The sequence below is a fragment of the Triplophysa dalaica genome, chromosome 23 (genome assembly GCF_015846415.1).
Source record: "Triplophysa dalaica isolate WHDGS20190420 chromosome 23, ASM1584641v1, whole genome shotgun sequence".
Classification (NCBI taxonomy): domain Eukaryota; kingdom Metazoa; phylum Chordata; class Actinopteri; order Cypriniformes; family Nemacheilidae; genus Triplophysa; species Triplophysa dalaica.
This window is the reverse complement of record NC_079564.1, coordinates 18,221,184-18,248,720: the sequence shown is the minus strand read 5'-3', so window position 1 is coordinate 18,248,720 and position 27,537 is coordinate 18,221,184. Positions and strand designations below refer to the sequence as shown.

The 27,537-nt window shown below is 46.2% G+C and overlaps 3 protein-coding genes across 3 annotated transcripts; all 3 read right to left on the bottom strand.

Moving 5' to 3' along the window:
- Window positions 1-717: 717 nt before the first annotated feature.
- LOC130412912 (embryonic polyadenylate-binding protein A-like) lies at window positions 718-4,185 on the bottom strand. The gene is made up of 6 exons (XM_056737713.1): window positions 2,788-4,185; window positions 2,595-2,710; window positions 2,431-2,512; window positions 2,069-2,167; window positions 1,769-1,856; window positions 718-773 (listed from the first exon to the last, which is right to left on the bottom strand). The coding sequence occupies exons 1-6, from the start codon at window positions 2,968-2,970 to the stop codon at window positions 718-720; spliced, it is 624 nt and encodes a 207-aa protein (XP_056593691.1). The 5' UTR covers window positions 2,971-4,185.
- A 2,007-nt stretch (window positions 4,186-6,192) lies between these two features.
- On the bottom strand, window positions 6,193-7,176 carry LOC130412911 (polyadenylate-binding protein 3-like). The gene is made up of 4 exons (XM_056737712.1): window positions 7,058-7,176; window positions 6,711-6,975; window positions 6,413-6,630; window positions 6,193-6,319 (listed from the first exon to the last, which is right to left on the bottom strand). The coding sequence occupies exons 2-4, from the start codon at window positions 6,852-6,854 to the stop codon at window positions 6,193-6,195; spliced, it is 489 nt and encodes a 162-aa protein (XP_056593690.1). The 5' UTR covers window positions 6,855-6,975; window positions 7,058-7,176.
- A 1,784-nt stretch (window positions 7,177-8,960) lies between these two features.
- Window positions 8,961-12,697, bottom strand: LOC130412904 (uncharacterized). Its single transcript, XM_056737699.1, has 3 exons — window positions 11,873-12,697; window positions 11,473-11,810; window positions 8,961-11,429 (listed from the first exon to the last, which is right to left on the bottom strand). The coding sequence occupies exons 1-3, from the start codon at window positions 12,695-12,697 to the stop codon at window positions 8,996-8,998; spliced, it is 3,597 nt and encodes a 1,198-aa protein (XP_056593677.1). The 3' UTR covers window positions 8,961-8,995.
- Window positions 12,698-27,537: the final 14,840 nt, after the last annotated feature.

Below are 27,537 nucleotides of genomic sequence, written 5' to 3'. Positions count from 1 at the left end.
GTTGAATGCAACTTTCATGGATGGTGTTACGTCATAGGATGACGGGCTCTATGATGTTGAACAACAAGGCAGGCTCTGGGTTTTAGTGTGTCATTGACATCAGGGAAATGGCTGTGAAGACTCTCAGTTAATCTCTTGAGCTGTATGTTAAAATTTAGTTGACTGTTTGGTCTTTAACTTGGTATGAATGCATTGTAAATAAAGCTGTTTAAAAGCCAAATAACATTCTTGTTTTCATTTATATCATTGTATCCTGCACAATCCTACGAAACATTTACATTCTTCAATTAACTTTCAAGGCGTCATACAAAATCCCACTAAACGTACACAAGCTTGGCTCTTAAAATTCATGTTTGCCTCTTGTTTGCTTTTTATCCAAAGTGACTTCAGGTTGCATTAAAGTTGTAGATTCTATCAACATGTGTTCCCTGAGAATCTAATTCCTGACCTTTGTAATACAAACAAATCTGAGCTACAGGAACATTTTATGAGCAATGTAAAGTGTTCGATATGGTACATACATTCATAAAAAGTAAAGTGATGTGTTTGCTGATAAAACACTTTTCTGTATCTATATTGTTTACAAAAGCAGCTTTTAAAGCTGACCCAGATCAATAAAAAGTCTATGCTTAGAAAAATTCAGACTCAAATTCATTCTTATGCTATTTTATTTACATTATGTACAGTTATTTACAATGAAAATCTTTGACGTGTTCATCAAAGCTTCATGTTGGTCTTGTTCCGCGGGATTTTTCTGCCATAGATCCATTTGTCTGTAAAAACACAGACACGAGTGGTTACACACTAACACAAGCACAACCGTTACATTTAACGCCACATAACAACTCTGTCTGCTCAAGCACAACCTCATAGCATTGATTCACGCATTGCTATATTTTAACAGCAGAATTCCGACACTTACAATGTCTGCGTGTCGTCTGTAGATTCACGATGCTCCAGCTGGTGGGGCAGCTCAGGCTTCTGTACTCCGAACATCTATTTAATGTCGTCCAGAACCGGCGCCCCCACGTGGATGGTGACCGATGTGAAGACTCACCAAGCTGTTACAGTAGAGAGAAAGATGTGTAAGCCATTGTTTAATTCAACTCAAAGTTTGAATGATCCAAAGTTTCATAAAGAGATTTCTACCTGTTGAGCTTGTGTTTTGACGGGAGCTGTTGCACCATCAGGCAGAATTTTGGGAATCTGAGATACTGCGGGAAACAAGAGAAAAGACAGTCGTATGAAGCAATTAAAGCTATTCAAGAGTGTTTGTTTGTCTTATTAAATCTAAAGTGATAATCCAAGAGAAACATACACAAGTCTGATTAATAAAACGTGAAGCTACTCACAGTGAGTGATAACTTCCGTATCATCACTGGGTGCAGGCAGGGCGAGCAGTCGCATAGGACGCAAGACATCCAGCTCTGCTTGGCTTGCCTGCGCACACCAACATACATCAGTCTATTATTTGAATACTATTCCTCACTTGTTTCTGTAATCTAGAAGTGGTCGAAGTGAGATCAGATGCATGATGCGTGAGCACTGACCCGGTATTCCAGAAGCACCTGAGAGACCAGCAGGCGCTGAGGCCGAGTACGAACATCATCCCACAGGACGACAGGCATCGGTGGGCGGAGACTCTCACCTGTAGACATGGAAAGATGTACATCCTCTATAAATACTTGGGAGTGAATAATAATGTGAATACGAAGGGGCTGACGAAGCATCATTTACAGAATGAGTAAGATATGAAGAGGCTACTGACTCTGAGCGAGGTCGCACGCTGCTGTCTGTCGACTGACGGGCTGGAGCGCGAGCTGGTTTTCAGGCTGAACGTCAAGGCGTTTTTGAACCTGCCACATGCAAAAACGAAGTTCAGCTAATTACATGAATTGTTATTGCCTTTCAATCTCGAGAAACCTGTAATAGTGGCTCATCTCACTTGAGGAACAGCAGACGTAAACCGTCCAGCAGGAAGCGATTCACTGCTGCTGTCCTGCTTCTCAGCCTGGGTCTTCTGCTCATAGTGACGAGACAGAGTGACCCGCAACGCCCTGCCGGCAACCACTCGCCCGTTCATGACAGACGCGGCCGTGGTCGCATCGTTGAGGGTGGAGAAGCTGACGAATCCAAAGCCTCGGCTGCGTCCGGCCTCCATCATCAACTGAACACAGAAAAGCACTCGTTTAAGTCTTTCACTTCGATTGTTAATTACTAATCTCAATAAAACAATGAGCGTCATACCATGGCACTGATGATGCTTCCAAAGGGTGAAAACGCTCTGTACAGCTGCTGCTCACTGAAGCTATAGGGCAGGTTACACACGTACAGACTCACCCCCTGTCGAACAGACAAGATCCAGTCAGTAACACAAGAACGCTTCAACATTCGCTAAAGATTCGTTAGGTGATCAAAGGGTTTGGATACCGGGTAGTGCCTCTCGTTGTCCTGAGCCATGACCTGCTGCTCAACATGACGCTCTTGAAAGGTTTTAAAGTGGCCAATGGACCTTTAAAACACAATCCAAACGAGCTCAACACTATTCGATTAGACAAGACAAAGTACAAGAAGTACAACTGAAATCCACTTACACTAGCTGGTCGTCCAACAACATGCCATCAAGCGCTTTGATGGCCTTCTCTGCCGCTTCAAAGGTGGCAAAGTGGACGAATCCATAACCTTTGGATCCATGTGCATCGCAGACCACCTTGACGACCAACATGAATTCAGACATCAACACATGATCTACCTTATACAAGAAAACAATCAAACTGCAGATATTACCTTGCAGGACAGGATCTTCCCAAAAATTGAGAAGCAGTCATAAAGGCTGGCACCATCGATGCTGCTGGCCAGACCCTTGATGAAGATGTTCCCGACCCCAGTCGTCCTCAGAGTGGAATCACGCTGGGAGAACATGATCCGCATGGGTCTGCCCAGAAGATCCTGACACATCAGGCTGTCCATGGCGCTCTCAGCTGAAAGACAGAGTTGATAAGAGACAAGACCTAGCAAGTTTGTTTGTACGGCACACTTCACATAGCCTAATTTAAAGATGATTTACAGGAAACAACATCGAGGAGAAAAATACACAAGGCTGAAATTTCAAATTCAAATGTTTATTACCAAGATGTCAAGGTGAAGAACGGAGAGAAAACTTACCATTGGCGATGTTAACAAAGTTAACATAACCATACCGCAGGGATCGCCGAGTCACCCTGTCTCTGCAGACCCGCACGGACTGGATCGGACCGAACGGGCTGAACGTCTGATGGAGGACGAACTCGGACACTTCTGGATGAAGGTCCCCCACGAACAACGAGGCGATCTGATCCCTCGGTACGCCAGCTCCACAAGAGCTTCCTCCGATGAACGATGTCATCTGACCTGTGAAAATAACAACTCACGGACTGAGAATACGTTAAAAACAAGAAATGTTAAAACCAGACAAAATTATGACACTGAGTAATTCAGATGAAAATGTATTGATAAATGAATAAATTAACGAAATGAATGTATCAATAAAGTCAAGAAATGGAAAATGCAAATCTGAAGATCGCTCCGTCTCATCCAGCGGCTCGTCAAATCAATGTTTGTTGTTTGTAGAAGGTACGCTACGCGCTCGTTGCCTAGTGATCGACGTTTAAGGTGATACGCAGATGACCACGTCAACGTCATGCGTCGTTTTGTAATGGGACAAAATCGATTTCTTTTTTTAATACTAATCGCGTTTATTTAAAATAATACAAATGAGAAATAGATTTAGTAATAAATTATTAACAAATTAATACATCGCCGGAATGTGGCGTTGCTTTGTATGGAGTCCGATTAAAGTGAGGACTCTTTTGACATAAATGTTTTTTTATGGGTGACCAAAAATCACAATACTAAAATAAAACATCGTACAGTAGAAACTAAAACGATCAAATTAAAATAAAAGACCCAACTGGTCTAAAAAATAAAAAACGAGCAGCGGAACTAATACGAAGTGACGTAGGCTCAATGAACGCCTTCTCCCAAGCTGCGCGTGCCCTACAACATAACGGTATGATTAATGCATTATTTATATTCATTTATTATTCATCTAATTTATTCATTTGTAGATTTTTTATTACTGAAACCGGCTATTAGACTTTTAGTTTTTAAAGCGATTTTTAATGTTTTACGAATTAGGCCGATTTAAAATTCTACACAAAACTATGGATTTACAGATTCGTATTTCTTAACTGTTACTAATACATTTTTATTTAATTTTCAGCTTTTCCATTGCATTATTTTGTGTCGTATAAACTTATTTACGTCTGCGAGTTTAATATTTTTACAGATTCTTTTAAGATATCGTTCGAATGTCGTTTTCACATGACGTCACGTCACTGCTTTTCTGAAGCGCAAAACGCAGATGAAGAGCCGTAACTTTCGCCAGAGTACGTGTAGTGACCACTTCGTCAAAGGTTGAATGCAACTTTCATGGATGGTGTTACGTCATAGGATGACGGGCTCTATGATGTTGAACAACAAGGCAGGCTCTGGGTTTTAGTGTGTCATTGACATCAGGGAAATGGCTGTGAAGACTCTCAGTTAATCTCTTGACGCATGAATGCTGTATGTTAAAATTTAGTTGACTGTTTGGTCTTTAACTTGGTATGAATGCATTGTAAATAAAGCTGTTTAAAAGCCAAATAACATTCTTGTTTTCATTTATATCATTGTATCCTGCACAATCCTACGAAACATTTACATTCTTCAATTAACTTTCAAGGCGTCATACAAAATCCCACTAAACGTACACAAGCTTGGCTCTTAAAATTCATGTTTGCCTCTTGTTTGCTTTTTATCCAAAGTGACTTCAGGTTGCATTAAAGTTGTAGATTCTATCAACATGTGTTCCCTGAGAATCTAATTCCTGACCTTTGCAATACAAACAAATCTGAGCTACAGGAACATTTTATGAGCAATGTAAAGTGTTCGATATGGTACATACATTCATAAAAAGTAAAGTGATGTGTTTGCTGATAAAACACTTTTCTGTATCTATATTGTTTACAAAAGCAGCTTTTAAAGCTGACCCAGATCAATAAAAAGTCTATGCTTAGAAAAATTCAGACTCAAATTCATTCTTATGCTATTTTATTTACATTATGTACAGTTATTTACAATGAAAAGCTTTGACGTGTTCATCAAAGCTTCATGTTGGTCTTGTTCCGCGGGATTGTTCTGCCATAGATCCATTTGTCTGTAAAAACACAGACACGAGTGGTTACACACTAACACAAGCACAACCGTTACATTTAACGCCACATAACAACTCTGTCTGCTCAAGCACAACCTCATAGCATTGATTCACGCATTGCTATATTTTAACAGCAGAATTCCGACACTTACAATGTCTGCGTGTCGTCTGTAGATTCACGATGCTCCAGCTGGTGGGGCAGCTCAGGCTTCTGTACTCCGAACATCTATTTAATGTCGTCCAGAACCGGCGCCCCCACGTGGATGGTGACCGATGTGAAGACTCACCAAGCTGTTACAGTAGAGAGAAAGATGTGTAAGCCATTGTTTAATTCAACTCAAAGTTTGAATGATCCAAAGTTTCATAAAGAGATTTCTACCTGTTGAGCTTGTGTTTTGACGGGAGCTGTTGCACCATCAGGCAGAATTTTGGGAATCTGAGATACTGCGGGAAACAAGAGAAAAGACAGTCGTATGAAGCAATTAAAGCTCTCCAAGAGTGTTTGTTTGTCTTATTAAATCTAAAGTGATAATCCAAGAGAAACATACACAAGTCTGATTAATAAAACGTGAAGCTACTCACAGTGAGTGATAACTTCCGTATCATCACTGGGTGCAGGCAGGGCGAGCAGTCGCATAGGACGCAAGACATCCAGCTCTGCTTGGCTTGCCTGCGCACACCAACATACATCAGTCTATTATTTGAATACTATTCCTCACTTGTTTCTGTAATCTAGAAGTGGTCGAAGTGAGATCAGATGCATGATGCGTGAGCACTGACCCGGTATTCCAGAAGCACCTGAGAGACCAGCAGGCGCTGAGGCCGAGTACGAACATCATCCCACAGGACGACAGGCATCGGTGGGCGGAGACTCTCACCTGTAGACATGGAAAGATGTACATCCTCTATAAATACTTGGGAGTGAATAATAATGTGAATACGAAGGGGCTGACGAAGCATCATTTACAGAATGAGTAAGATATGAAGAGGCTACTGACTCTGAGCGAGGTCGCACGCTGCTGTCTGTCGACTGACGGGCTGGAGCGCGAGCTGGTTTTCAGGCTGAACGTCAAGGCGTTTTTGAACCTGCCACATGCAAAAACGAAGTTCAGCTAATTACATGAATTGTTATTGCCTTTCAATCTCGAGAAACCTGTAATAGTGGCTCATCTCACTTGAGGAACAGCAGACGTAAACCGTCCAGCAGGAAGCGATTCACTGCTGCTGTCCTGCTTCTCAGCCTGGGTCTTCTGCTCATTGTGACGAGACAGAGTGACCCGCAACGCCCTGCCGGCAACCACTCGCCCGTTCATGACAGACGCGGCCGTGGTCGCATCGTTGAGGGTGGAGAAGCTGACGAATCCAAAGCCTCGGCTGCGTCCGGCCTCCATCATCAACTGAACAGAGAAAAGCACTCGTTTAAGTCTTTCACTTCGATTGTTAATTACTAATCTCAATAAAACAATGAGCGTCATACCTTGGCACTGATGATGCTTCCAAAGGGTGAAAACGCTCTGTACAGCTGCTGCTCACTGAAGCTATAGGGCAGGTTACACACGTACAGACTCACCCCCTGTCGAACAGACAAGATCCAGTCAGTAACACAAGAACGCTTCAACATTCGCTAAAGATTCGTTAGGTGATCAAAGGGTTTGGATACCGGGTAGTGCCTCTCGTTGTCCTGAGCCATGACCTGCTGCTCAACATGACGCTCTTGAAAGGTTTTAAAGTGGCCAATGGACCTTTAAAACACAAACCAAACGAGCTCGACACTATTCGATTAGACAAGACAAAGTACAAGTAGTACAACTGAAATCCACTTACACTAGCTGGTCGTCCAACAACATGCCATCAAGCGCTTTGATGGCCTTCTCTGCCGCTTCAAAGGTGGCAAAGTGGACGAATCCATAACCTTTGGATCCATGTGCATCGCAGACCACCTTGACGACCGACATGAATTCAGACATCAACACATGATCTACCTTATACAAGAAAACGTCTCCGGTTACTTTCGTAACCTCGGTTCCCTGAGAAGCGGGAACGAGACATTGCGGAGACCGCATATGAAACTCCTCCTCTTTTTCACTTTTCCTGAAATCTTATAGGATAACGCCAGTAAAAAAACTGGCCAATTGTCGCAAGAATGCAACCGTATGCAAATACTGACGAATCCAGACAGTATAAATACAGTGCATGTGACGACAATCCTCAGAATCTACGAGAGAACGCCTGCACGGTGATAAGCGGCGAACACGGCGTTCTCCGCAATGTCTCGTTCCCGCTTCTCAGGGAACCGAGGTTACGAAAGTAACCGGAGACGTTCCCTTTCGAGAGCGGTCACTTCGACATTGCGGAGACCGCATATGGAACGGTAGTACAATCCCGCCGTGAGAGCTTGCAAAATCAGCCAGAAAAACTGGGTTAAAACACACAAGCATGGGAAGCATACTATTTTAACCATTCACGAGGTCGCTAAGCGTCAACAGCTGATTGGCTTAAATCGGCCAATAAACTGCTAAATCACTGAACCGGCCAATGAACTGCTATATCGGGCTCCTGCCAAATTTGCATATCCAAACCCAACCAATGCAGCGGGCTGCGCTGAAACAGGGCAGACACCACAACAGTAAGAGCCAGCACGGTATCCCGGGCGGATATAACAGAGATATAAAAGTACACCAAGCACAGCATAAACAGCAACGCGGCAACCACTGTGTAGCATAAGCGATTATAAAGTAGAAGATAAAGAGTCATCAGCACTCACCGAGAGGACTTGAGACGACAAAGAGGACACGTCCAATCTGTAGAACCTGGCGAAAGTGTTCTGCGAAGACCAGCCAGCCGCACAGCATATGTCCTGAATAGATGTGCCCCTAGACCAAGCCCACGAAGAGGCGATAGCCCTAGTCGAATGAGCTCTGATACCGAATGGGCAGTTCTGTCCCTGACTCTCATACGCTAAGGTAATAGCGTCCACCACCCAGTGAGAGAGCCTCTGCTTTGATACAGCCCGACCTTTAGTTCCCCCACCATAGCAGATGAAGAGCTGTTCAGACTGCCGAAAACCGGCCGTGCGATCAATGTAAGCCCGCAAAACCCTTACCGGGCAGACCGCTCTCGGAGCGTTTGCATTCTGCGAGTCTGACGACTCGGAAAACAAAGCGGGCAAAGAAATGACCTGTGCTCTAAATGGGGTAGACATAGACTTTGGCACATAACCCGATTTCGGCCGGAGAGTGACCTTGCAGTCGCCGGTTCCAAAACGAATGAAATCAGCGCCGACTGAGAGCGCTTGTAAATCCCCTATGCGCTTAGCCGAAGCAAGGGCAAGAAGGAGAACGGTTTTTAGAGTGAGCTCTCTTAGGGAAGCCGCGTCCAGAGGCTCGAATGGGGGAAAGGAGAGAGCCTTCAACACCAGCGCTAAGTCCCAAGGCGGCACCGAAGGGGATCGCGGTGGAAAAAGTCTCCTCGCTCCTCTGAGGAATCTGACTACCAGCATGTGCCTTCCAATGGATTGCCCATCAACCGGGGAACGAAACGAGGCGATAGCAGCCACATAAACCTTCAGTGTTGACGGGAGTCCGCCGCTGTCCAGCCTGTGCTGCAGGAAGCATAAAATATCAGACACGGGGCAGGACATCGGGTCGATATTGTTACTACTGCACCATTTAACAAACACCCCCCATTTGAGAGCGTATAAACGCCTGGTGGAAGGCACTCGACACTCCGAAATAGTGTCAAGTACACGCTGAGGAAGTGCATTTAAAACCCCCGAAGAGGCCAGGCATGAAGACTCCACAGCTGCGGGCTGGGGTGAAATATCGTGCCGTTCGCTTGGGACAACAGGTCTCTCCTGAGGGGAATCCGCCACGGCGGTGCCGTTAACAATTCGCTTAGGTCCGGAAACCACGGTTGATTCGGCCAAAACGGAGCGACGAGGATCACCGTCGCCGTCTCCTCTCTGATTTTGCACAGCACCAGGGGCAAAATCTTCACCGGAGGAAACACGTAAAGCCGAACGTTCGGCCATCGCACCGTCAGAGCGTCGCTCCCCATGGGGGAATGGGTCAGCGAGAAATACAGCGGGCAGTGCGCGTTCTCGCTCGTCGCGAATAAATCCACTTCCGCCGTCCCAAAGCGCTCCCAAATTGACCGCACTGAGTCTGGATGAAGCCTCCATTCTCCGTGCGGAAGACCCTCCCTCGAAAGCATGTCCGCTCCGCAGTTCAGACGACCGGGGATATGCACTGCCCTGACAGAGAGTAGATGCCGATCTGCCCACAGTAGGAGACTCGCAGCCTGTTTGAAAAGAGTTCCTGAGCGGACTTCTCCCTGGCGATTTATGTACGAAACCACGGACATGTTGTCGGTGCGAATCAGGACATGTTTCTTCTCCAGTCTCGACTGGAAAGTATGGAGAGCTAGAGACACCGCCATCAGCTCCAAGCAATTTATATGCCATTTTCTCTGTGACTGTGTCCAAAGGCCGGATGCCGGCATGCCCTCGCACACTGCACCCCATCCCGAGGACGACGCATCCGTCGTAACGACTATGCGTCTCGTAACCAGCCCCAGGGGAACTCCCCGACTGAACATGCTTGGGTCGCGCCATGGGCTCAGGGCACTGAGGCAACTGAGTGTAACCGGGACTCGCACTCGACCCGAGGACCATGCTTTCCATGGAACACGAGCCTTCAGCCAAAACTGTAGCGGTCGCATGTGCAGAAGACCCAGGTGGCAGACCGCCGAGGCTGACGCCATGAGACCCAAAAGCCTCTGAAACTCCCTCAGTGGAACAGACCGACCCGGCCTGAGCAGATGTAGAGCTGAAGAGATGGACTCCGTCCGCTCTTGAGAGAGGCGGCCGCGCATCTCCACTGAGTCGAAACATACCCCCAGATACGTTATTGACTGACTCGGAGTGAGCTTGCTTTTCTGCATGTTCACGCGTAGCCCCAGGGATGTCAAGTGACGAAGCAGCATTTGCGTATGACCGGATAGCGCCTCCCGTGAGTGGGCTAAAATTAACCAGTCGTCCAGATAATTCAGAATGCGCATACCGCTCGCTCTGAGAGGGGAAAGCGCCGCGTCCACGCACTTCGAGAATGTGCGCGGTGCTAATGCCAGTCCGAACGGGAGTACGGCAAATTGGTACGCTGAACCCGCGAAAGCGAATCGCAGAAACTTTCGGTGGCGCTTGGCTATCTGAACATGAAAGTACGCATCCTTCAGATCCACGGATGCAAACCAGTCCCCGGGACGCACTTGTGCCAGGATCTGTTTTAGAGTTTTCATTCTGAACGCTCGCTTGTGAAGGGCTCGGTTGACGGGTCTCAAGTCCAGAATCGGACGCAGACCACCATCTCTCTTGGGCACTACAAAGTACCGGCTGTAAAACCCGCTTTCTCGCTCGTTCGGAGGGACACGCTCGATCGCTCCTTTCGCGAGCAGGCTGCCGATTTCCTGCCTCAACACAGGCGCATTTTGCGCTGACGTAAGCGACGGAACCACACCGCTGAAGCGGGGAGGTCTTCGTCTGAACTGCAGGGTGTACCCGTGTTCTATCACATTTAGTAGCCAATGAGAAATGTCCGGAATGGCCTTCCACGCGTCCAGAAACAGACATAATGGCCGAATCTCTTCGGGCGTTACCGTCAGCGGACCGTTTAGGGAAGCACGCTGGTGCAGCGAGGCTAATTGCACTGGCGGGGAAATAGCCCGTGCGTGAGACTCCAGCCGTCTCTCGCCCACGGGAAAGACCGTGGACGAGGGAAGGCTGGTTATAGTCGGGATTAACTGCGGCTTCGCGCTGCACCGTGGCAGGGCAAGGAACGCAGCATTGGTCGTGTGAGGGGGAAAGAGCTCTTTTTGTGAACAGGTATGTGTTTTTATTGCATTTACACAGACATTTACAACATTGCAATGTTCGCCCGCAACCGCGGGGGAAAACTGATGCAAACAGCGGCGTTTGGGGGCCACCGGAACGCTCACAAACTCTCTCCTCCTCTTTATAGGTCCGTCAGGATGACGGCTTGGCAGACGATGACGCTCCGCCGTCGTGGCGCGGCGGTCCTCTCTGCGGTCCTCCCTTCGGCCCGTACCTCTTCTTAGGCGGGCCCGACCATTGTTTAGGCCGTGCATCCGGCTCACGACCTCGAGAAGCCTGGGCGGAAGCAGCGTGCTGTTTGGTCGGCCTCTGCGCGGAGTGCGACGCGGATGAAGAACGGGCTCTAGGAGACGGTTGATAAGAGCGTCGCGGGAGCACGTGACTCATGGCCTTGGCGCGCTTTTGCGTCTCCCCGAAGCGCTCCACCACCGACTCCACGACGTCACCAAAGAGGCCGGAGGGAGTGATCGGGGCGTTGAGGAGAGACTTACGGTCAGCGTCTTTCAGGTCCGCCAACGTAAGCCAGAGATGACGGTGTAGGACGACCATGAACCCCATGGATCGGCCGATAGCTTGTGCGGTCCGCTTCGTTGCCATCAGAGCGAAGTCGGTCGCTGCCCTCAGATCCCTCGTGGCGTCCGCCTCCAGGCTGCCGCTATCCAGCGACTGAAGGATCTTAGCCTGGAACACCTGCAGCACCGCCATTGCGTGCAAAGCGGAAGCGGCTTCTCCGGCGGATGCGTAAGCCTTACCGGCGAGATGAGCGGTAAACCTGCACGGCTTCGACGGCAGGCCTGGGTCCGAGCCCAGCGAGATGGTAGAAGGGCACAAATGAGCGGCGAGGGTCTCCTCGACGGGTGGCATGCGCACGTAACCGTGGGCCTCCGCTCCGACCACGTGGGCGAACATGGATTGCGTAGCGGCGTGAAGCAGACCACGATTTCACCACGTGCTCGTGGACATCTGGAAAGAATGGCGCACTCCTCTTTGATGTGGCCTGACGGCGGCCCGCCTGAAGGGTACCACGAGTCGAGCTTACTTTTTGCCGGCTCCTCAGGTGAACTCCAGGTGATGTCGAGCTCGCTGACGGCCTTCTCGAGGACCCTCATGAACTCCTCGTGGAGGTCCGGGGTGCTCTCTAGGTCGGGGCGATCCCGCTCCGACCCTGCCCAGTCCTTGTCTGAAGCCGAGATGGACATGGAGTCGTCGTCCTCCTCAGCGCCGAAGGAAACGGCGCCCAAGACGGAAGGCGGGGGACGAAGACTCTCGTCGGCGTAGAGGACTGGGGAATGGGGTGACGGCAGAGGACAGCGGCCCGGAGCCGTGTCGTCGCCGCTCCCCCTTGGAGCGGGTAGACTCACCAGCGACTCGTTGGTGGCAGTGAGCCTTGACCCTATATTTCCACGAGCGATGTTCCTGCGAGTTCTCAAGACACGCGCCGGCAGGTCCGCACAGTGCACGCAATCGGACTCGCAGAATGCAGCCTCCGCATGAGCCAGGCCCAGGCAGGCAATGCAGTGCTCGTGCGTATCCTGCGGGTCAATGGGACCCGCGCAAAAACGACAGTATGAAGCCATCGGATGCGGTGAAAAATATCCAGTTGCGTCTTCAACGATGGCAGCGTGAAAAAGAAGATTCTGAGGATTGTCGTCACATGCACTGTATTTATACTGTCTGGATTCGTCAGTATTTGCATACGGTTGCATTCTTGCGACAATTGGCCAGTTTTTTTACTGGCGTTATCCTATAAGATTTCAGGAAAAGTGAAAAAGAGGAGGAGTTTCATATGCGGTCTCCGCAATGTCGAAGTGACCGCTCTCGAAAGGGAACAATCAAACTGCAGATATTACCTTGCAGGACAGGATCTTCCCAAAAATTGAGAAGCAGTCATAAAGGCTGGCACCATCGATGCTGCTGGCCAGACCCTTGATGAAGATGTTCCCGACCCCAGTCGTCCTCAGAGTGGAATCACGCTGGGAGAACATGATCCGCATGGGTCTGCCCAGAAGATCCTGACACATCAGGCTGTCCATGGCGCTCTCAGCTGAAAGACAGAGTTGATAAGAGACAAGACCTAGCAAGTTTGTTTGTACGGCACACTTCACATAGCCTAATTTAAAGATGATTTACAGGAAACAACATCGAGGAGAAAAATACACAAGGCTGAAATTTCAAATTCAAATGTTTATTACCAAGATGTCAAGGTGAAGAACGGAGAGATAACTTACCATTGGCGTGGTTAACAAAGTTAACATAACCATACCGCAGGGATCGCCGAGTCACCCTGTCTCTGCAGACCCGCACGGACTGGATCGGACCGAACGGGCTGAACGTCTGATGGAGGACGAACTCGGACACTTCTGGATGAAGGTCCCCCACGAACAACGAGGCGATCTGATCCCTCGGTACGCCAGCTCCACAAGAGCTTCCTCCGATGAACGATGTCATCTGACCTGTGAAAATAACAACTCACGGACTGAGAATACGTTAAAAACAAGAAATGTTAAAACCAGACAAAAATATGACACTGAGTAATTCAGATGAAAATGTATTGATAAATGAATAAATTAACGAAATGAATGTATCAATAAAGTCAAGAAATGGAAAATGCAAATCTGAAGATCGCTCCGTCTCATCCAGCGGCTCGTCAAATCAATGTTTGTTGTTTGTAGAAGGTACGCTACGCGCTCGTTGCCTAGTGATCGACGTTTAAGGTGATACGCAGATGACCACGTCAACGTCATGCGTCGTTTTGTAATGGGACAAAATCGATTTCTTTTTTTAATACTAATCGCGTTTATTTAAAATAATACAAATGAGAAATAGATTTAGTAATAAATTATTAACAAATTAATACATCGCCGGAATGTGGCGTTGCTTTGTATGGAGTCCGATTAAAGTGAGGACTCTTTTGACATAAATGTTTTTTTATGGGTGACCAAAAATCACAATACTAAAATAAAACATCGTACAGTAGAAACTAAAACGATCAAATTAAAATAAAAGACCCAACTGGTCTAAAAAAATTAAAAACGAGCAGCGGAACTAATACGAAGTGACGTAGGCTCAATGAACGCCTTCTCCCAAGCTGCGCGTGCCCTACAACATAACGGTATGATTAATGCATTATTTATATTCATTTATTATTCATCTAATTTATTCATTTGTAGATTTTTTATTACTGAAACCGGCTATTAGACTTTTAGTTTTTAAAGCGATTTTTAATGTTTTACGAATTAGGCCGATTTAAAATTCTACACAAAACGATGGATTTACAGATTCGTATTTCTTAACTGTTACTAATACATTTTTATTTAATTTTCAGCTTTTCCATTGCATTATTTTGTGTCGTATAAACTTATTTACGTCTGCGAGTTTAATATTTTTACAGATTCTTTTAAGATATCGTTCGAATGTCGTTTTCACATGACGTCACGTCACTGCTTTTCTGAAGCGCAAAACGCAGATGAAGAGCCGTAACTTTCGCCAGAGTACGTGTAGTGACCACTTCGTCAAAGGTTGAATGCAACTTTCATGGATGGTGTTACGTCATAGGATGACGGGCTCTATGATGTTGAACAACAAGGCAGGCTCTGGGTTTTAGTGTGTCATTGACATCAGGGAAATGGCTGTGAAGACTCTCAGTTAATCTCTTCAGCTGTATGTTAAAATTTAGTTGACTGTTTGGTCTTTAACTTGGTATGAATGCATTGTAAATAAAGCTGTTTAAAAGCCAAAGAACATTCTTGTTTTCATTTATATCATTGTATCCTGCACAATCCTACGAAACATTTACATTCTTCAATTAACTTTCAAGGCGTCATACAAAATCCCACTAAACGTACACAAGCTTGGCTCTTAAAATTCATGTTTGCCTCTTGTTTGCTTTTTATCCAAAGTGACTTCAGGTTGCATTAAAGTTGTAGATTCTATCAACATGTGTTCCCTGAGAATCTAATTCCTGACCTTTGCAATACAAACAAATCTGAGCTACAGGAACATTTTATGAGCAATGTAAAGTGTTCGATATGGTACATACATTCATAAAAAGTAAAGTGATGTGTTTGCTGATAAAACACTTTTCTGTATCTATATTGTTTACAAAAGCAGCTTTTAAAGCTGACCCAGATCAATAAAAAGTCTATGCTTAGAAAAATTCAGACTCAAATTCATTCTTATGCTATTTTATTTACATTATGTACAGTTATTTACAATGAAAAGCTTTGACGTGTTCATCAAAGCTTCATGTTGGTCTTGTTCCGCGGGACTGTTCTGCCATAGATCCATTTGTCTGTAAAAACACAAACACGAGTGGTTACACACTAACACAAGCACAACCGTTACATTTAACGCCACATAACAACTCTGTCTGCTCAAGCACAGCCTCATAGCATTGATTCACGCATTGCTATATTTTAACAGCAGAATTCCGACACTTACAATGTCTGCGTGTCGTCTGTAGATTCACGATGCTCCAGCTGGTGGGGCAGCTCAGGCTTCTGGACTCCGAACATCTATTTAATGTCGTCCAGAACCGGCGCCCCCACGTGGATGGTGACCGATGTGAAGACTCACCAAGCTGTTACAGTAGAGAGAAAGATGTGTAAGCCATTGTTTAATTCAACTCAAAGTTTGAATGATCCAAAGTTTCATAAAGAGATTTCTACCTGTTGAGCTTGTGTTTTGACGGGAGCTGTTGCACCATCAGGCAGAATTTTGGGAATCTGAGATACTGCGGGAAACAAGAGAAAAGACAGTCGTATGAAGCAATTAAAGCTCTCCAAGAGTGTTTGTTTGTCTTATTAAATCTAAAGTGATAATCCAAGAGAAACATACACAAGTCTGATTAATAAAACGTGAAGCTACTGACAGTGAGTGATAACTTCCGTATCATCACTGGGTGCAGGCAGGGCGAGCAGTCGCATAGGACGCAAGACATCCAGCTCTGCTTGGCTTGCCTGCGCACACCAACATACATCAGTCTATTATTTGAATACTATTCCTCACTTGTTTCTGTAATCTAGAAGTGGTCGAAGTGAGATCAGATGCATGATGCGTGAGCACTGACCCGGTATTCCAGAAGCACCTGAGAGACCAGCAGGCGCTGAGGCCGAGTACGAACATCATCCCACAGGACGACAGGCATCGGTGGGCGGAGACTCTCACCTGTAGACATGGAAAGATGTACATCCTCTATAAATACTTGGGAGTGAATAATAATGTGAATACGAAGGGGCTGACGAAGCATCATTTACAGAATGAGTAAGATATGAAGAGGCTACTGACTCTGAGCGAGGTCGCACGCTGCTGTCTGTCGACTGACGGGCTGGAGCGCGAGCTGGTTTTCAGGCTGAACGTCAAGGCGTTTTTGAACCTGCCACATGCAAAAACGAAGTTCAGCTAATTACATGAATTGTTATTGCCTTTCAATCTCGAGAAACCTGTAATAGTGGCTCATCTCACTTGAGGAACAGCAGACGTAAACCGTCCAGCAGGAAGCGATTCACTGCTGCTGTCCTGCTTCTCAGCCTGGGTCTTCTGCTCATTGTGACGAGACAGAGTGACCCGCAACGCCCTGCCGGCAACCACTCGCCCGTTCATGACAGACGCGGCCGTGGTCGCATCGTTGAGGGTGGAGAAGCTGACGAATCCAAAGCCTCGGCTGCGTCCGGCCTCCATCATCAACTGAACAGAGAAAAGCACTCGTTTAAGTCTTTCACTTCGATTGTTAATTACTAATCTCAATAAAACAATGAGCGTCATACCTTGGCACTGATGATGCTTCCAAAGGGTGAAAACGCTCTGTACAGCTGCTGCTCACTGAAGCTATAGGGCAGGTTACACACGTACAGACTCACCCCCTGTCGAACAGACAAGATCCAGTCAGTAACACAAGAACGCTTCAACATTCGCTAAAGATTCGTTAGGTGATCAAAGGGTTTGGATACCGGGTAGTGCCTCTCGTTGTCCTGAGCCATGACCTGCTGCTCAACATGACGCTCTTGAAAGGTTTTAAAGTGGCCAATGGACCTTTAAAACACAAACCAAACGAGCTCAACACTATTCGATTAGACAAGACAAAGTACAAGAAGTACAACTGAAATCCACTTACACTAGCTGGTCGTCCAACAACATGCCATCAAGCGCTTTGATGGCCTTCTCTGCCGCTTCAAAGGTGGCAAAGTGGACGAATCCATAACCTTTGGATCCATGTGCATCGCAGACCGCCTTGACGACCAACATGAATTCAGACATCAACACATGATCTACCTTATACAAGAAAACAATCAAACTGCAGATATTACCTTGCAGGACAGGATCTTCCCAAAAATTGAGAAGCTGTCATAAAGGCTGGCACCATCGATGCTGCTGGCCAGACCCTTGATGAAGATGTTCCCGACCCCAGTCGTCCTCAGAGTGGAATCACGCTGGGAGAACATGATCCGCATGGGTCTGCCCAGAAGATCCTGACACATCAGGCTGTCCATGGCGCTCTCAGCTGAAAGACAGAGTTGATAAGAGACAAGACCTAGCAAGTTTGTTTGTACGGCACACTTCACATAGCCTAATTTAAAGATGATTTACAGGAAACAACATCGAGGAGAAAAATACACAAGGCTGAAATTTCAAATTCAAATGTTTATTACCAAGATGTCAAGGTGAAGAACGGAGAGAAAACTTACCATTGGCGATGTTAACAAAGTTAACATAACCATACCGCAGGGATCGCCGAGTCACCCTGTCTCTGCAGACCCGCACGGACTGGATCGGACCGAACGGGCTGAACGTCTGATGGAGGACGAACTCGGACACTTCTGGATGAAGGTCCCCCACGAACAACGAGGCGATCTGATCCCTCGGTACGCCAGCTCCACAAGAGCTTCCTCCGATGAACGATGTCATCTGACCTGTGAAAATAACAACTCACGGACTGAGAATACGTTAAAAACAAGAAATGTTAAAACCAGACAAAAATATCCAGCGGCTCGTCAAATCAATGTTTGTTGTTTGTAGAAGGTACGCTACGCGCTCGTTGCCTAGTGATCGACGTTTAAGGTGATACGCAGATGACCACGTCAACGTCATGCGTCGTTTTGTAATGGGACAAAATCGATTTCTTTTTTAATACTAATCGCGTTTATTTAAAATAATACAAATGAGAAATAGATTTAGTAATAAATTATTAACAAATTAATACATCGCCAGTTGTCTCCATCACTACTGACGGTGCGCCCTCAATGACGGGAAAACACAAGGGTCTCGTAGCTGAAATGCGAAAAATCTCCCCTGACTTGTTGGCATTTCACTGTATTGTGCATCAACAAGCACTATGCAGCAAGTTAGTTGATGGATACTTCGTGGAGGTTATGAACACTGTGGTCAAGGTGGTAAACTTCATTCGAGCGCGGCCTCTAATGCACCGACGTTTTATTACGTTGTTGGGCGAACTGGACAGTGCTTACGGAGACCTCATTCTGCACAGTGAAGTGAGAAGGCTAAGTCGTGGAAAAGTCTTGCTTCCCTTTCTGGCTGTACTCCCCGAGATAGTAAACTTTCTTAATGACATCGGCGAGGGGGAAAGATTCCCAGTCTTGAGAGACAATGAGTGGAAAACAAACGTTGATTTTCTTTCAGACGTCAAAGCTCACCAAAACAAGCTGAATTTACAACTTCAAGGTGACAAAAAACATGTGGATGAACTGTTGGGCTGTGTTGAGAGTTTCAAAATGAAGCTAGGGCTGTACACTGCATAACTCAAAGATGATGATTTAACTCACTTTCCACTTCTGAATGACGTGTGTGAGGTTGTACACCGCGGTCAAGCCAGCCGCAGTTTGAAAATACACGGTCAAGCCAGCCGCAGTTTGAAAATACACGGTCAAGCCAGCCGCCGTCTAGATTCATTATGCGCGTATACTTAGTAAACTACGGTAATTTCCAGAAACACCGCTTTTAAAGCTTTATTTAAAAGCGGATCGTCTGTGTGTCTCCTCGGCCCGGTTTTTCAAAAGTAATCCACTAGGATTTTGGATAAGGGATTGGATCAAATCTTGAAAATGTGTTTTTCAAAAGATAAAACTGATTACATAATCGGATCAGATCACGTAATCCAATGTTGGTTTTGATCCGGATCAAACCTTTAGTTTGGGTTTTTCAGAACTTTTTTGTAGGATTTGGATCACTTCGATCCAAACAATCTGGATTAAACTGATCCCATCAGAAGGGTGGATTCAGCGTGGAATCAATGCCCAAAATGTAATGAAAACTTAAAAAATGTATCAAATAATACTATATTTGGATCATGCAGTATCTTACAAGATATTCTATTTATACATAAGGTTTTATTTTTATTTGTTCATCCGTCGGGCTACAGTGATTAGGTAGGCTTTAACGTATTCAGCCTTTCAGTATAGGCCTACAGCAAAGTAGAAAGAGTTTGGCCTCATAAAATAATCCTCCAAACAGCTGTCAAAATTGACCAAAAACAATAAATTTTATTCTGTCACTAATTGATATATATATTCATCACCATCGAAAATATTTTTGTTTTTAGAATATGTATTAGTGATGCATGCAATGATTACAGAATAACCAAAAAAATGCAAAGAATGGCAATCACTGATTTTTGAAATCCAAAAAATTCCAGATGAGAAATAGTGTCTAACTATTTCAACCCTTGTTGCACGTCCTGTCGTTCTGGCAGAATGCAGGAGGTTGGTTAGGATCTCCAAGGGGCTCAGGTGCATCATTGTCAGCACAGCACATTACGCTCAGTAGCGATGTTGTGCAGGACAATACAGGCAAGGGTTATGTTGCATGCTCTCTGTGTTTCCGCTCTCAGAACTCCATTTAAACGCTCAATTGCTCAATTGTTTGTGTTGTAGGTCTCAGATGAGCGGACTGCTGGAAGAGGATGGGGTGGGGTTTTTCTTGTTTTGAGATTTTTTTTAAATGTGTGTGTTTTCATTTCAAATAAAAATAAACTTATATTGACCCCACACTGGCTATTCTACTTGTTGCTCTTTACATATCTATAGTTCTACATTGTGATTTCCTATCCTTTTTGAGCACTGGTTATCCAGCACTGGTTATCCAGATTTGGTGATCCTGAAAAGTTCCTATCCGGATCAGATTGATCCAATCCGATGTTGCTTTAAAAAACTGGTTCCTAAAGTAAGCTGGATAACGTGATCGCGGATCGCGAAAAAAGGATTACTAAATCCGGATCAATTTTATCCGGATTAAACCTTTTGAAAAACCGGGGCCTCAATATTATATATTGTGGTTTAGGTTTAGAAGATGTAGTTTTTGTAGTTATTTATGTATTTTTCGGAATGTTTGCATTATAATTTATGTTGACTAAAGTAGGCCTACTTTATTGTAAAAACAATGTCTCCGTCTAAAACTAGCCTATTATTATTGACATTTTTCCTGCAAATAAAACAGTTTATCCAATTCAATTATTTGTCTAATATCTATACTCCTACGACAATTAACCATGATTTTTATTTGTTCAAAACAAGTTTAGTGGTTTTATACAAAATTTCTAATAAGTTTCACAAACGGATGGTCTCTTCCTGTAGGGGGCATATATGTAAACCATATATGGACTTATTTTACAGTAGCATTTAGGAGAAATGGTCATTTTCCACTTTAAATGCCTATAGAAACTTGATTTCTAAAAAGTTTCACAAACGGATGGTCTGTTCTTGTAGGGGGCATCCCACACTATATACACACCATATATGGACTTATTTTACTGCAGCATTTGGGAGAAAAGGTCATTTTTCCACTTTAAATGCCTATAGAAACTTGATTTCTAAAAAGTTTCACAAACGGATGGTCTCTTCCTGTAGGGGGCATCCCACACTATATACATACCATATATGGACTTATTTTACTGTAGCATTTGGGAGACATAGTCATTTTTCCACTTTAAATGCCTATAGAAACACTATTTCTAAAAAGTTTCACAAACGGATGGTCTCTTCTTGTAGGGGGGCATCCCACACTATATACATACCATATATGGACTTATTTTACTGTAGCATTTGGGAGACATAGTCATTTTTCCACTTTAAATGCCTATAGAAACACTATTTCTAAAAAGTTTCACAAACGGATGGTCTCTTCTTGTAGGGGGCATCCCACACTATATACATACCATATATGGACTTATTTTACAGTAGCATTTGGGAGAAATTGTCATTTTTCCACTTTAAATGCCTATAGAAACTTGATTTCTAATAAGTTTCACAAACGGATTGTCTCTTCGTGTAGGGGGCATCCCACACTATATACATACCATATATGGACTTATTTTACTGCAGCATTTAGGAGAAATGGTCATTTTCCACTTTAAATGCCTATAGAAACTTGATTTCTAAAAAGTTTCACAAACGGATGGTCTCTTCCTGTAGGGGGCATCCCACACTATATACATACCATATATGGACTTATTTTACTGTAGCATTTGGGAGACATAGTCATTTTTCCACTTTAAATGCCTATAGAAACACTATTTCTAAAAAGTTTCACAAACGGATGGTCTCTTCTTGTAGGGGGGCATCCCACACTATATACATACCATATATGGACTTATTTTACTGTAGCATTTGGGAGACATAGTCATTTTTCCACTTTAAATGCCTATAGAAACACTATTTCTAAAAAGTTTCACAAACGGATGGTCTCTTCTTGTAGGGGGCATCCCACACTATATACATACCATATATGGACTTATTTTACAGTAGCATTTGGGAGAAATTGTCATTTTTCCACTTTAAATGCCTATAGAAACTTGATTTCTAATAAGTTTCACAAACGGATTGTCTCTTCGTGTAGGGGGCATCCCACACTATATACATACCATATATGGACTTATTTTACTGCAGCATTTGGGAGAAATTGTCATTTTTCCACTTTAAATGCCTATAGAAACTTGATTTCTAATAAGTTTCACAAACGGATGGTCTCTTCGTGTAGGGGGTATCCCACACTATATACATACCATATATGGACTTATTTTACTGCAGCATTTGGGAGACATAGTCATTTTTCCACTTTAATTGCCTATAGAAACACTATTTCTAAAAAGTTTCACAAACGGATGGTCTCTTCTTGTAGGGGGCATCCCACACTATATACATACCATATATGGACTTATTTTACAGTAGCATTTGGGAGAAATTGTCATTTTTCCACTTTAAATGCCTATAGAAACTTGATTTCTAATAAGTTTCACAAACGGATTGTCTCTTCGTGTAGGGGGCATCCCACACTATATACATACCATATATGGACTTATTTGACTGTAGCCTTTGGTAGAAATTGTCATTTTGCCACTTTAAATGCATATTAAAATACAATTTCTAATAAGTTTCCCAAACGGATGTTCTCTTCCTGTAGGGGGCATCCCACATTATATACATACCATATATGGACTTATTTTACTGTAGCATTTGGGAGAAATTGTCATTTTGCCACTTTAAATGCATATAAAAATACAATTTCTAAAAAGTTTCACAAACGGATGTTCTCTTCTTGTAGGGGGCATCCCACACTATATACATACCATATATGGACTTATTTTACGGTAGCATTTGGGAGAAATGGTCATTTTTCTGCTTCAAAAGTATAAGAAACATCTCGGTTACGTCTGTAACCTTCGTTCCCTGATAGAGGGAACGAGTCGTTGTTGAGAGACAGACTGGGGTTTGATTCTGAGAACCTATCATCTCCGAGATGTCTCCGAAATAAAACGGCAATAGTGATTGGCGAATAGCCCGCCCACGCCAGTCTCCGCCCCGTACATACGGGTATAAAAGGAAGATGGCGGCGGTCATTCATCACCCTTTGTGCTGAGGAACCTGAGCTCCTTGCAGCGGATCGGCAAAGCGTTGTGGCATGAAGACACAACGTCTCGTTCCTTCCATCAGGGAACGAAGGTTACAGACGTAACCGAGATGTTCCCCTTCAGTTGGTCCCTCGATGTTGTTGAGAAACAGACTGGGGATATATATTAACACGCCACGACGCTGAACCGTATTACGACCTCAAGCTGAGCGACACTGACTAGGCTAGCGAGTCAAGTGAGCGGTGCAGCGAAATGTAATCTTCCAGTGAATAATATCAGACATACTGCGAAGCCTGTACTGACAGTCATAACGGAGAGGATGATAGACTTGTAAGTGAGGCGCCATCCGGAGCTGCTCGCACTGGGAAGAACAATGTTCTCTTCCTGGAGAGTGTGTTGCGGAGACCACATCCTGCCATATGGGAGGTAACATGTGGAAAAACTAACATGGTCTTCTGTAAGAGATAACATGCGAAACGTAGCCGGCCGTAGGGGGCCAGCCTTCGTAGCTATGCCACTGGAGGGGAGGTATCAGATTCACCAACAGGGGAATTGAGAGTGAGGAATCATCATACGGGACTACCCAACGGGGGGAGTCACTACGTATGGAGCAATAGTCCTAGAATAGGGGTCCACCTAAGTAGGGGCGACTCTACCAGTACTGGACTTGGTTCCAACAGAACGCTCCGCCTGGTCTGTTACCAATTGGGATGGATGGAATGCCTATACTTCACCCAAGAGAGGGGGAAGTAGGGAGGCAAGGAATATCGCACTGTACCTACCTGGTTAGGCAGTATGTCGCTGTGCAGGCGTACGCCCAGACCAGACACCTGTCTTACACAGAAGTATGTAAACCATTGGCTGACATTAGTTCCACTCGAAGGTTATAGAACCTTGTGAAGGTGCGGGGCATAGCCCAACCCGCAGGTTAACAAATGTCTGCCAGAGAGGCACCCTTGGCCAGTGCCCAGGAGGAGGCCATACTCCGAGTGGAATGGGCTCTCACTGTAAGCGGGCACGGGCTATCTTGGGATCGGTATGCCATGGAGATGGCGTCCACGATTCAGTGTGCCAATCTCTGTTTGGAGACAGCCCTTCCCTGGTGCTGTCTTCCAAAACAGACAAATGGCTGCCCAGACCTTCTCAGGTCCTGTGTGCGGTCCAGGTAGAGGCGCAATGCGCGTACCGGACACAGCACATCGGAGGTTGGGTCTTCTTCCCTAGAGGGGAGCGCCTGCAGGTTCATCACCTGGTCCCTCAAGGGAGTAGTGAGAACCTTTGGCACGCATCCGGTCCTGGGTCTCATGATAGCGTGCGAGTTTCCAGGGCCGAATTCAAGGCAATCCGGAGACACGGAGGATGCTTGGCAGTCCCCTACCCTCTTGAAGGAAGTGAGCGCCATCAGGAGGGCTGTCTTACTCCGTGAGTAAGATTGGAACCTCCGAGGGGCTCATGGGGGGCCTCTGTGGGTCTTTCTCGTTGAGAGGGACACCAGGACGAGAAGAGGCACCGTCTAGAGGCGTGTAACCGCCTAGTAGATGGGGCCCTAGCCTGGGTGATGGTCTCTGCCGTAGAGGGGGAGTAGCCATCTCAGGATCTTCTCGTCCCGTCTAGAGACATGGGTGTTCCAGAGATCTGATCTGGGATGCCAGAATGTGTCCTTCCCCTGATAGAGCAGGTCCTCTGTCAGGGGAATGGTTCAAGGGGATTCGCTGTCCAAAGCATCAGCTCTGAAGCCAAGTGCGGTTAGACCAGTATGGTGTAACCAATAACACTTGGTGCTCCTGCTCCCTGACCTTGCACAGTGTCTGTGTCAGTGTCTCCTGGGAGGGAAGGTGTGCTTCCGCCCGTCCCGCGGTCAAATGTGCGCAAGGATATTCATGCCAAGGGCCTCGGACAGGGAATACCAAAGCGGGTAAATGGTAGTGTTGCGGGAGGCAAACAGGTTACCTGGGCCTACCCGAACAGCATCCAAAAGACCTGGACTGCGCAGGGGATGAGTCGCCACTCTCCACGAGGCATAAACTGACAAGAAAGTGCGTCGGCTGTCTAGTTCAGTTTGCCCGGGGTGTGTGTAGCTCGCAGGGAACGGGTCACCTGTTGACTCCACCGGAGGAGGCGTTGAGCAAGTTGTGTTAGCTGCTGTGAGTGAACGCCACCCTGACGATCTGATGTACGCTACAGCTGTAGTGCTGTCCTCGGACCAGCACGTGCTTGTCCCGCACGAGAGGCCGCAGCCTGCTCAGTGCAAGTAGCACAGCCCACAACTCTTGGCAATTGATTTGCCAGCGCAGGCGGGGGTTCGTCCAACGCCCCGCCTGCGTGCCAGTTACACACTGGACTGCACCCCTGCAGGGAGGCGTCAGTTGTCACCACGACCTACCTCGTAATCTGCCCAGAGGGACCTGAGTCCATCGAAAAAAAGGGGTAATGGTGCGTCGGCAGCAGGGCGTCATCATCATGCGCCTGCTGCCGGTGTGCCACGTTCTCCTTGGAACTCGACTCTGAAGCCAGTGTTGGAGCGGTCTCATGTGTATTACCCCGCGAGGACGCCATGTGTCCCAGGAGCATCTGAATTGTTTCGGGGGACTGCTGTTTGCCTGAAATGTTCCTTTCAGGCAGTTCAACACAGGCTGGGTGCGTACTGCGGACAGTTGTGCAGACATGGTGACAGAGTTGAGTTCCATACCGAGAAAGAGGATGCTCTGCACTGGGGAGAGCTTGCCCTTCTCTGGGTTGACCTGGAGTCCCAATCGATCTAGGTGCCGGAGCACCAGGTCCCTTTGTGTACATAACAGATCTCCATGGAGGTTTCCCCCTTGACTTCCGCTTCCGAGGGCCGCCTGTGGGGGCACAGGAGACGAAGTCGAAGGGGTCCTGGGCTGCTGGGAAGCAGACATCACGCGAGATCTCTGAGGCCTCTGGGCGGCCGAGTCGCAGCGCAGTAAAATGTTGCTAATCGCCACTGTCTGCTTCTTCATCGCCCAAAACTGCTGAGCGCAGTCCTCGACGGTGTTACCAACAACCCACCCTACGAGACGGATGCATCAAGAAAGCGTCAAGAAAGCAGACTTTCTCAGTGTCATTCATCTGCGCAAGGTTCAGCCGGGGGTGTCTCTACTGGACCACTACCGTGGACATCGTCCGACCTAGGGCCCGCGCCGCCACCTTGGTCGCCCGTAGAGTGCTGTCAGTGGCGGCACGGAGATCCTGCATTCTACCCGGGTCGGCCTTACCCTTGTGGGGCTCTCTCAACACCCTGGCCTGGCGGACCTGCAGAATGGCCATTGTGTAGAGAGAGGAGGCAGCCTGGCCCGCGGCAATGCAAGGCTTCGACACCAGTGATGCCGAAGTCCTAGACGCTTTGGACGGTAGGCGTGCCGGATTCCCCCCAGGTGGTAGCCGTCTGCAGCACAGGTGCACCGCAGGCACACGTTCCACCCGTGGGATCTCGACGTAGCCTTTGTTGCCCCACAAACGAGGGAAGTAAGGGAGCCGGAGCTGGTTTCACTGGAGCGGGCCATGAGTGGAGCGCTCAAAGTTTTACATAGCTTCTCATGCACCTCCTGGAAAAAAATGGCACCTGGGGTGGGCAAGGTTTGCACCGCGCTCCGACCTCAGGAACCACGTATCCCTGGGTCAGCACAGTTGACATCAACTCTTCTTTCTCCTGAGCTCGACCGCTGGGGGTGGAGCTCGGATTCGTCAGAGTTGGATGCCAGTCTCCCTCCGATGCTGCGAGCGACATCTCATCTACGTCACGCATCGTTTCCGAGTGCGTGCCTGAGGATCCGGACGGTATGCCACTGCCGGTTGGGGAATGTTCAGAAGAGCGAATCGGGGTGCGATCGACCCGTGAGGACTTGGCTGGCGGGTTTACGTTCGCAGAGGTCCCCACATCACTAATGCTGCTAATACAGGCGGACATCAGGGCCGTAGCCACCGATGTCACGGCCCGGGTAGTAGACGAAATGGTGGCTGGTCCCGTAGGAAGACAGCCACCCGTGACCGCAACTTCTGAATGACAATCTGCCCGCAATCTGACAATCTGCCCGTTCTCGACACGCGTCGAGAGACCGACAGAAAGGGAACATAATTTGATTCTTCTAATAATTCTATTTTACTATAGGCCAATCATTAGAAGTCCTTTGACATGTTTTTTACTGTTTGTGTGAAAATCACATACTTTTTACAAAAGTAAAATTCAAATCTGCTTTGCTTATGTATGATTTCTGTATGTTTTGATGTCTAAATGTCACAAACAATTATAACATTTTAATGACGAAATTGGTGAAATCAAAAGTAAATACCTAGTAAAACAATTCTAATGACTTATACATGTAGTATAGTAAAGCACTTAAATTAACATTTAGTATGACGTTAACATTAATTAAAAAAAGATTTAAAGCCCTTTCAATATATATATATTTTTTGTCAAACTTAACAGAAATCATGTTTCTATAGGCATTTCAAGTGAAAAATGACCATTTCTCCCAAATGCTACAGTACAATGAAGCCATATATGGTGTGTATATAGTGTGGGATGCCCCCTACAGGAAG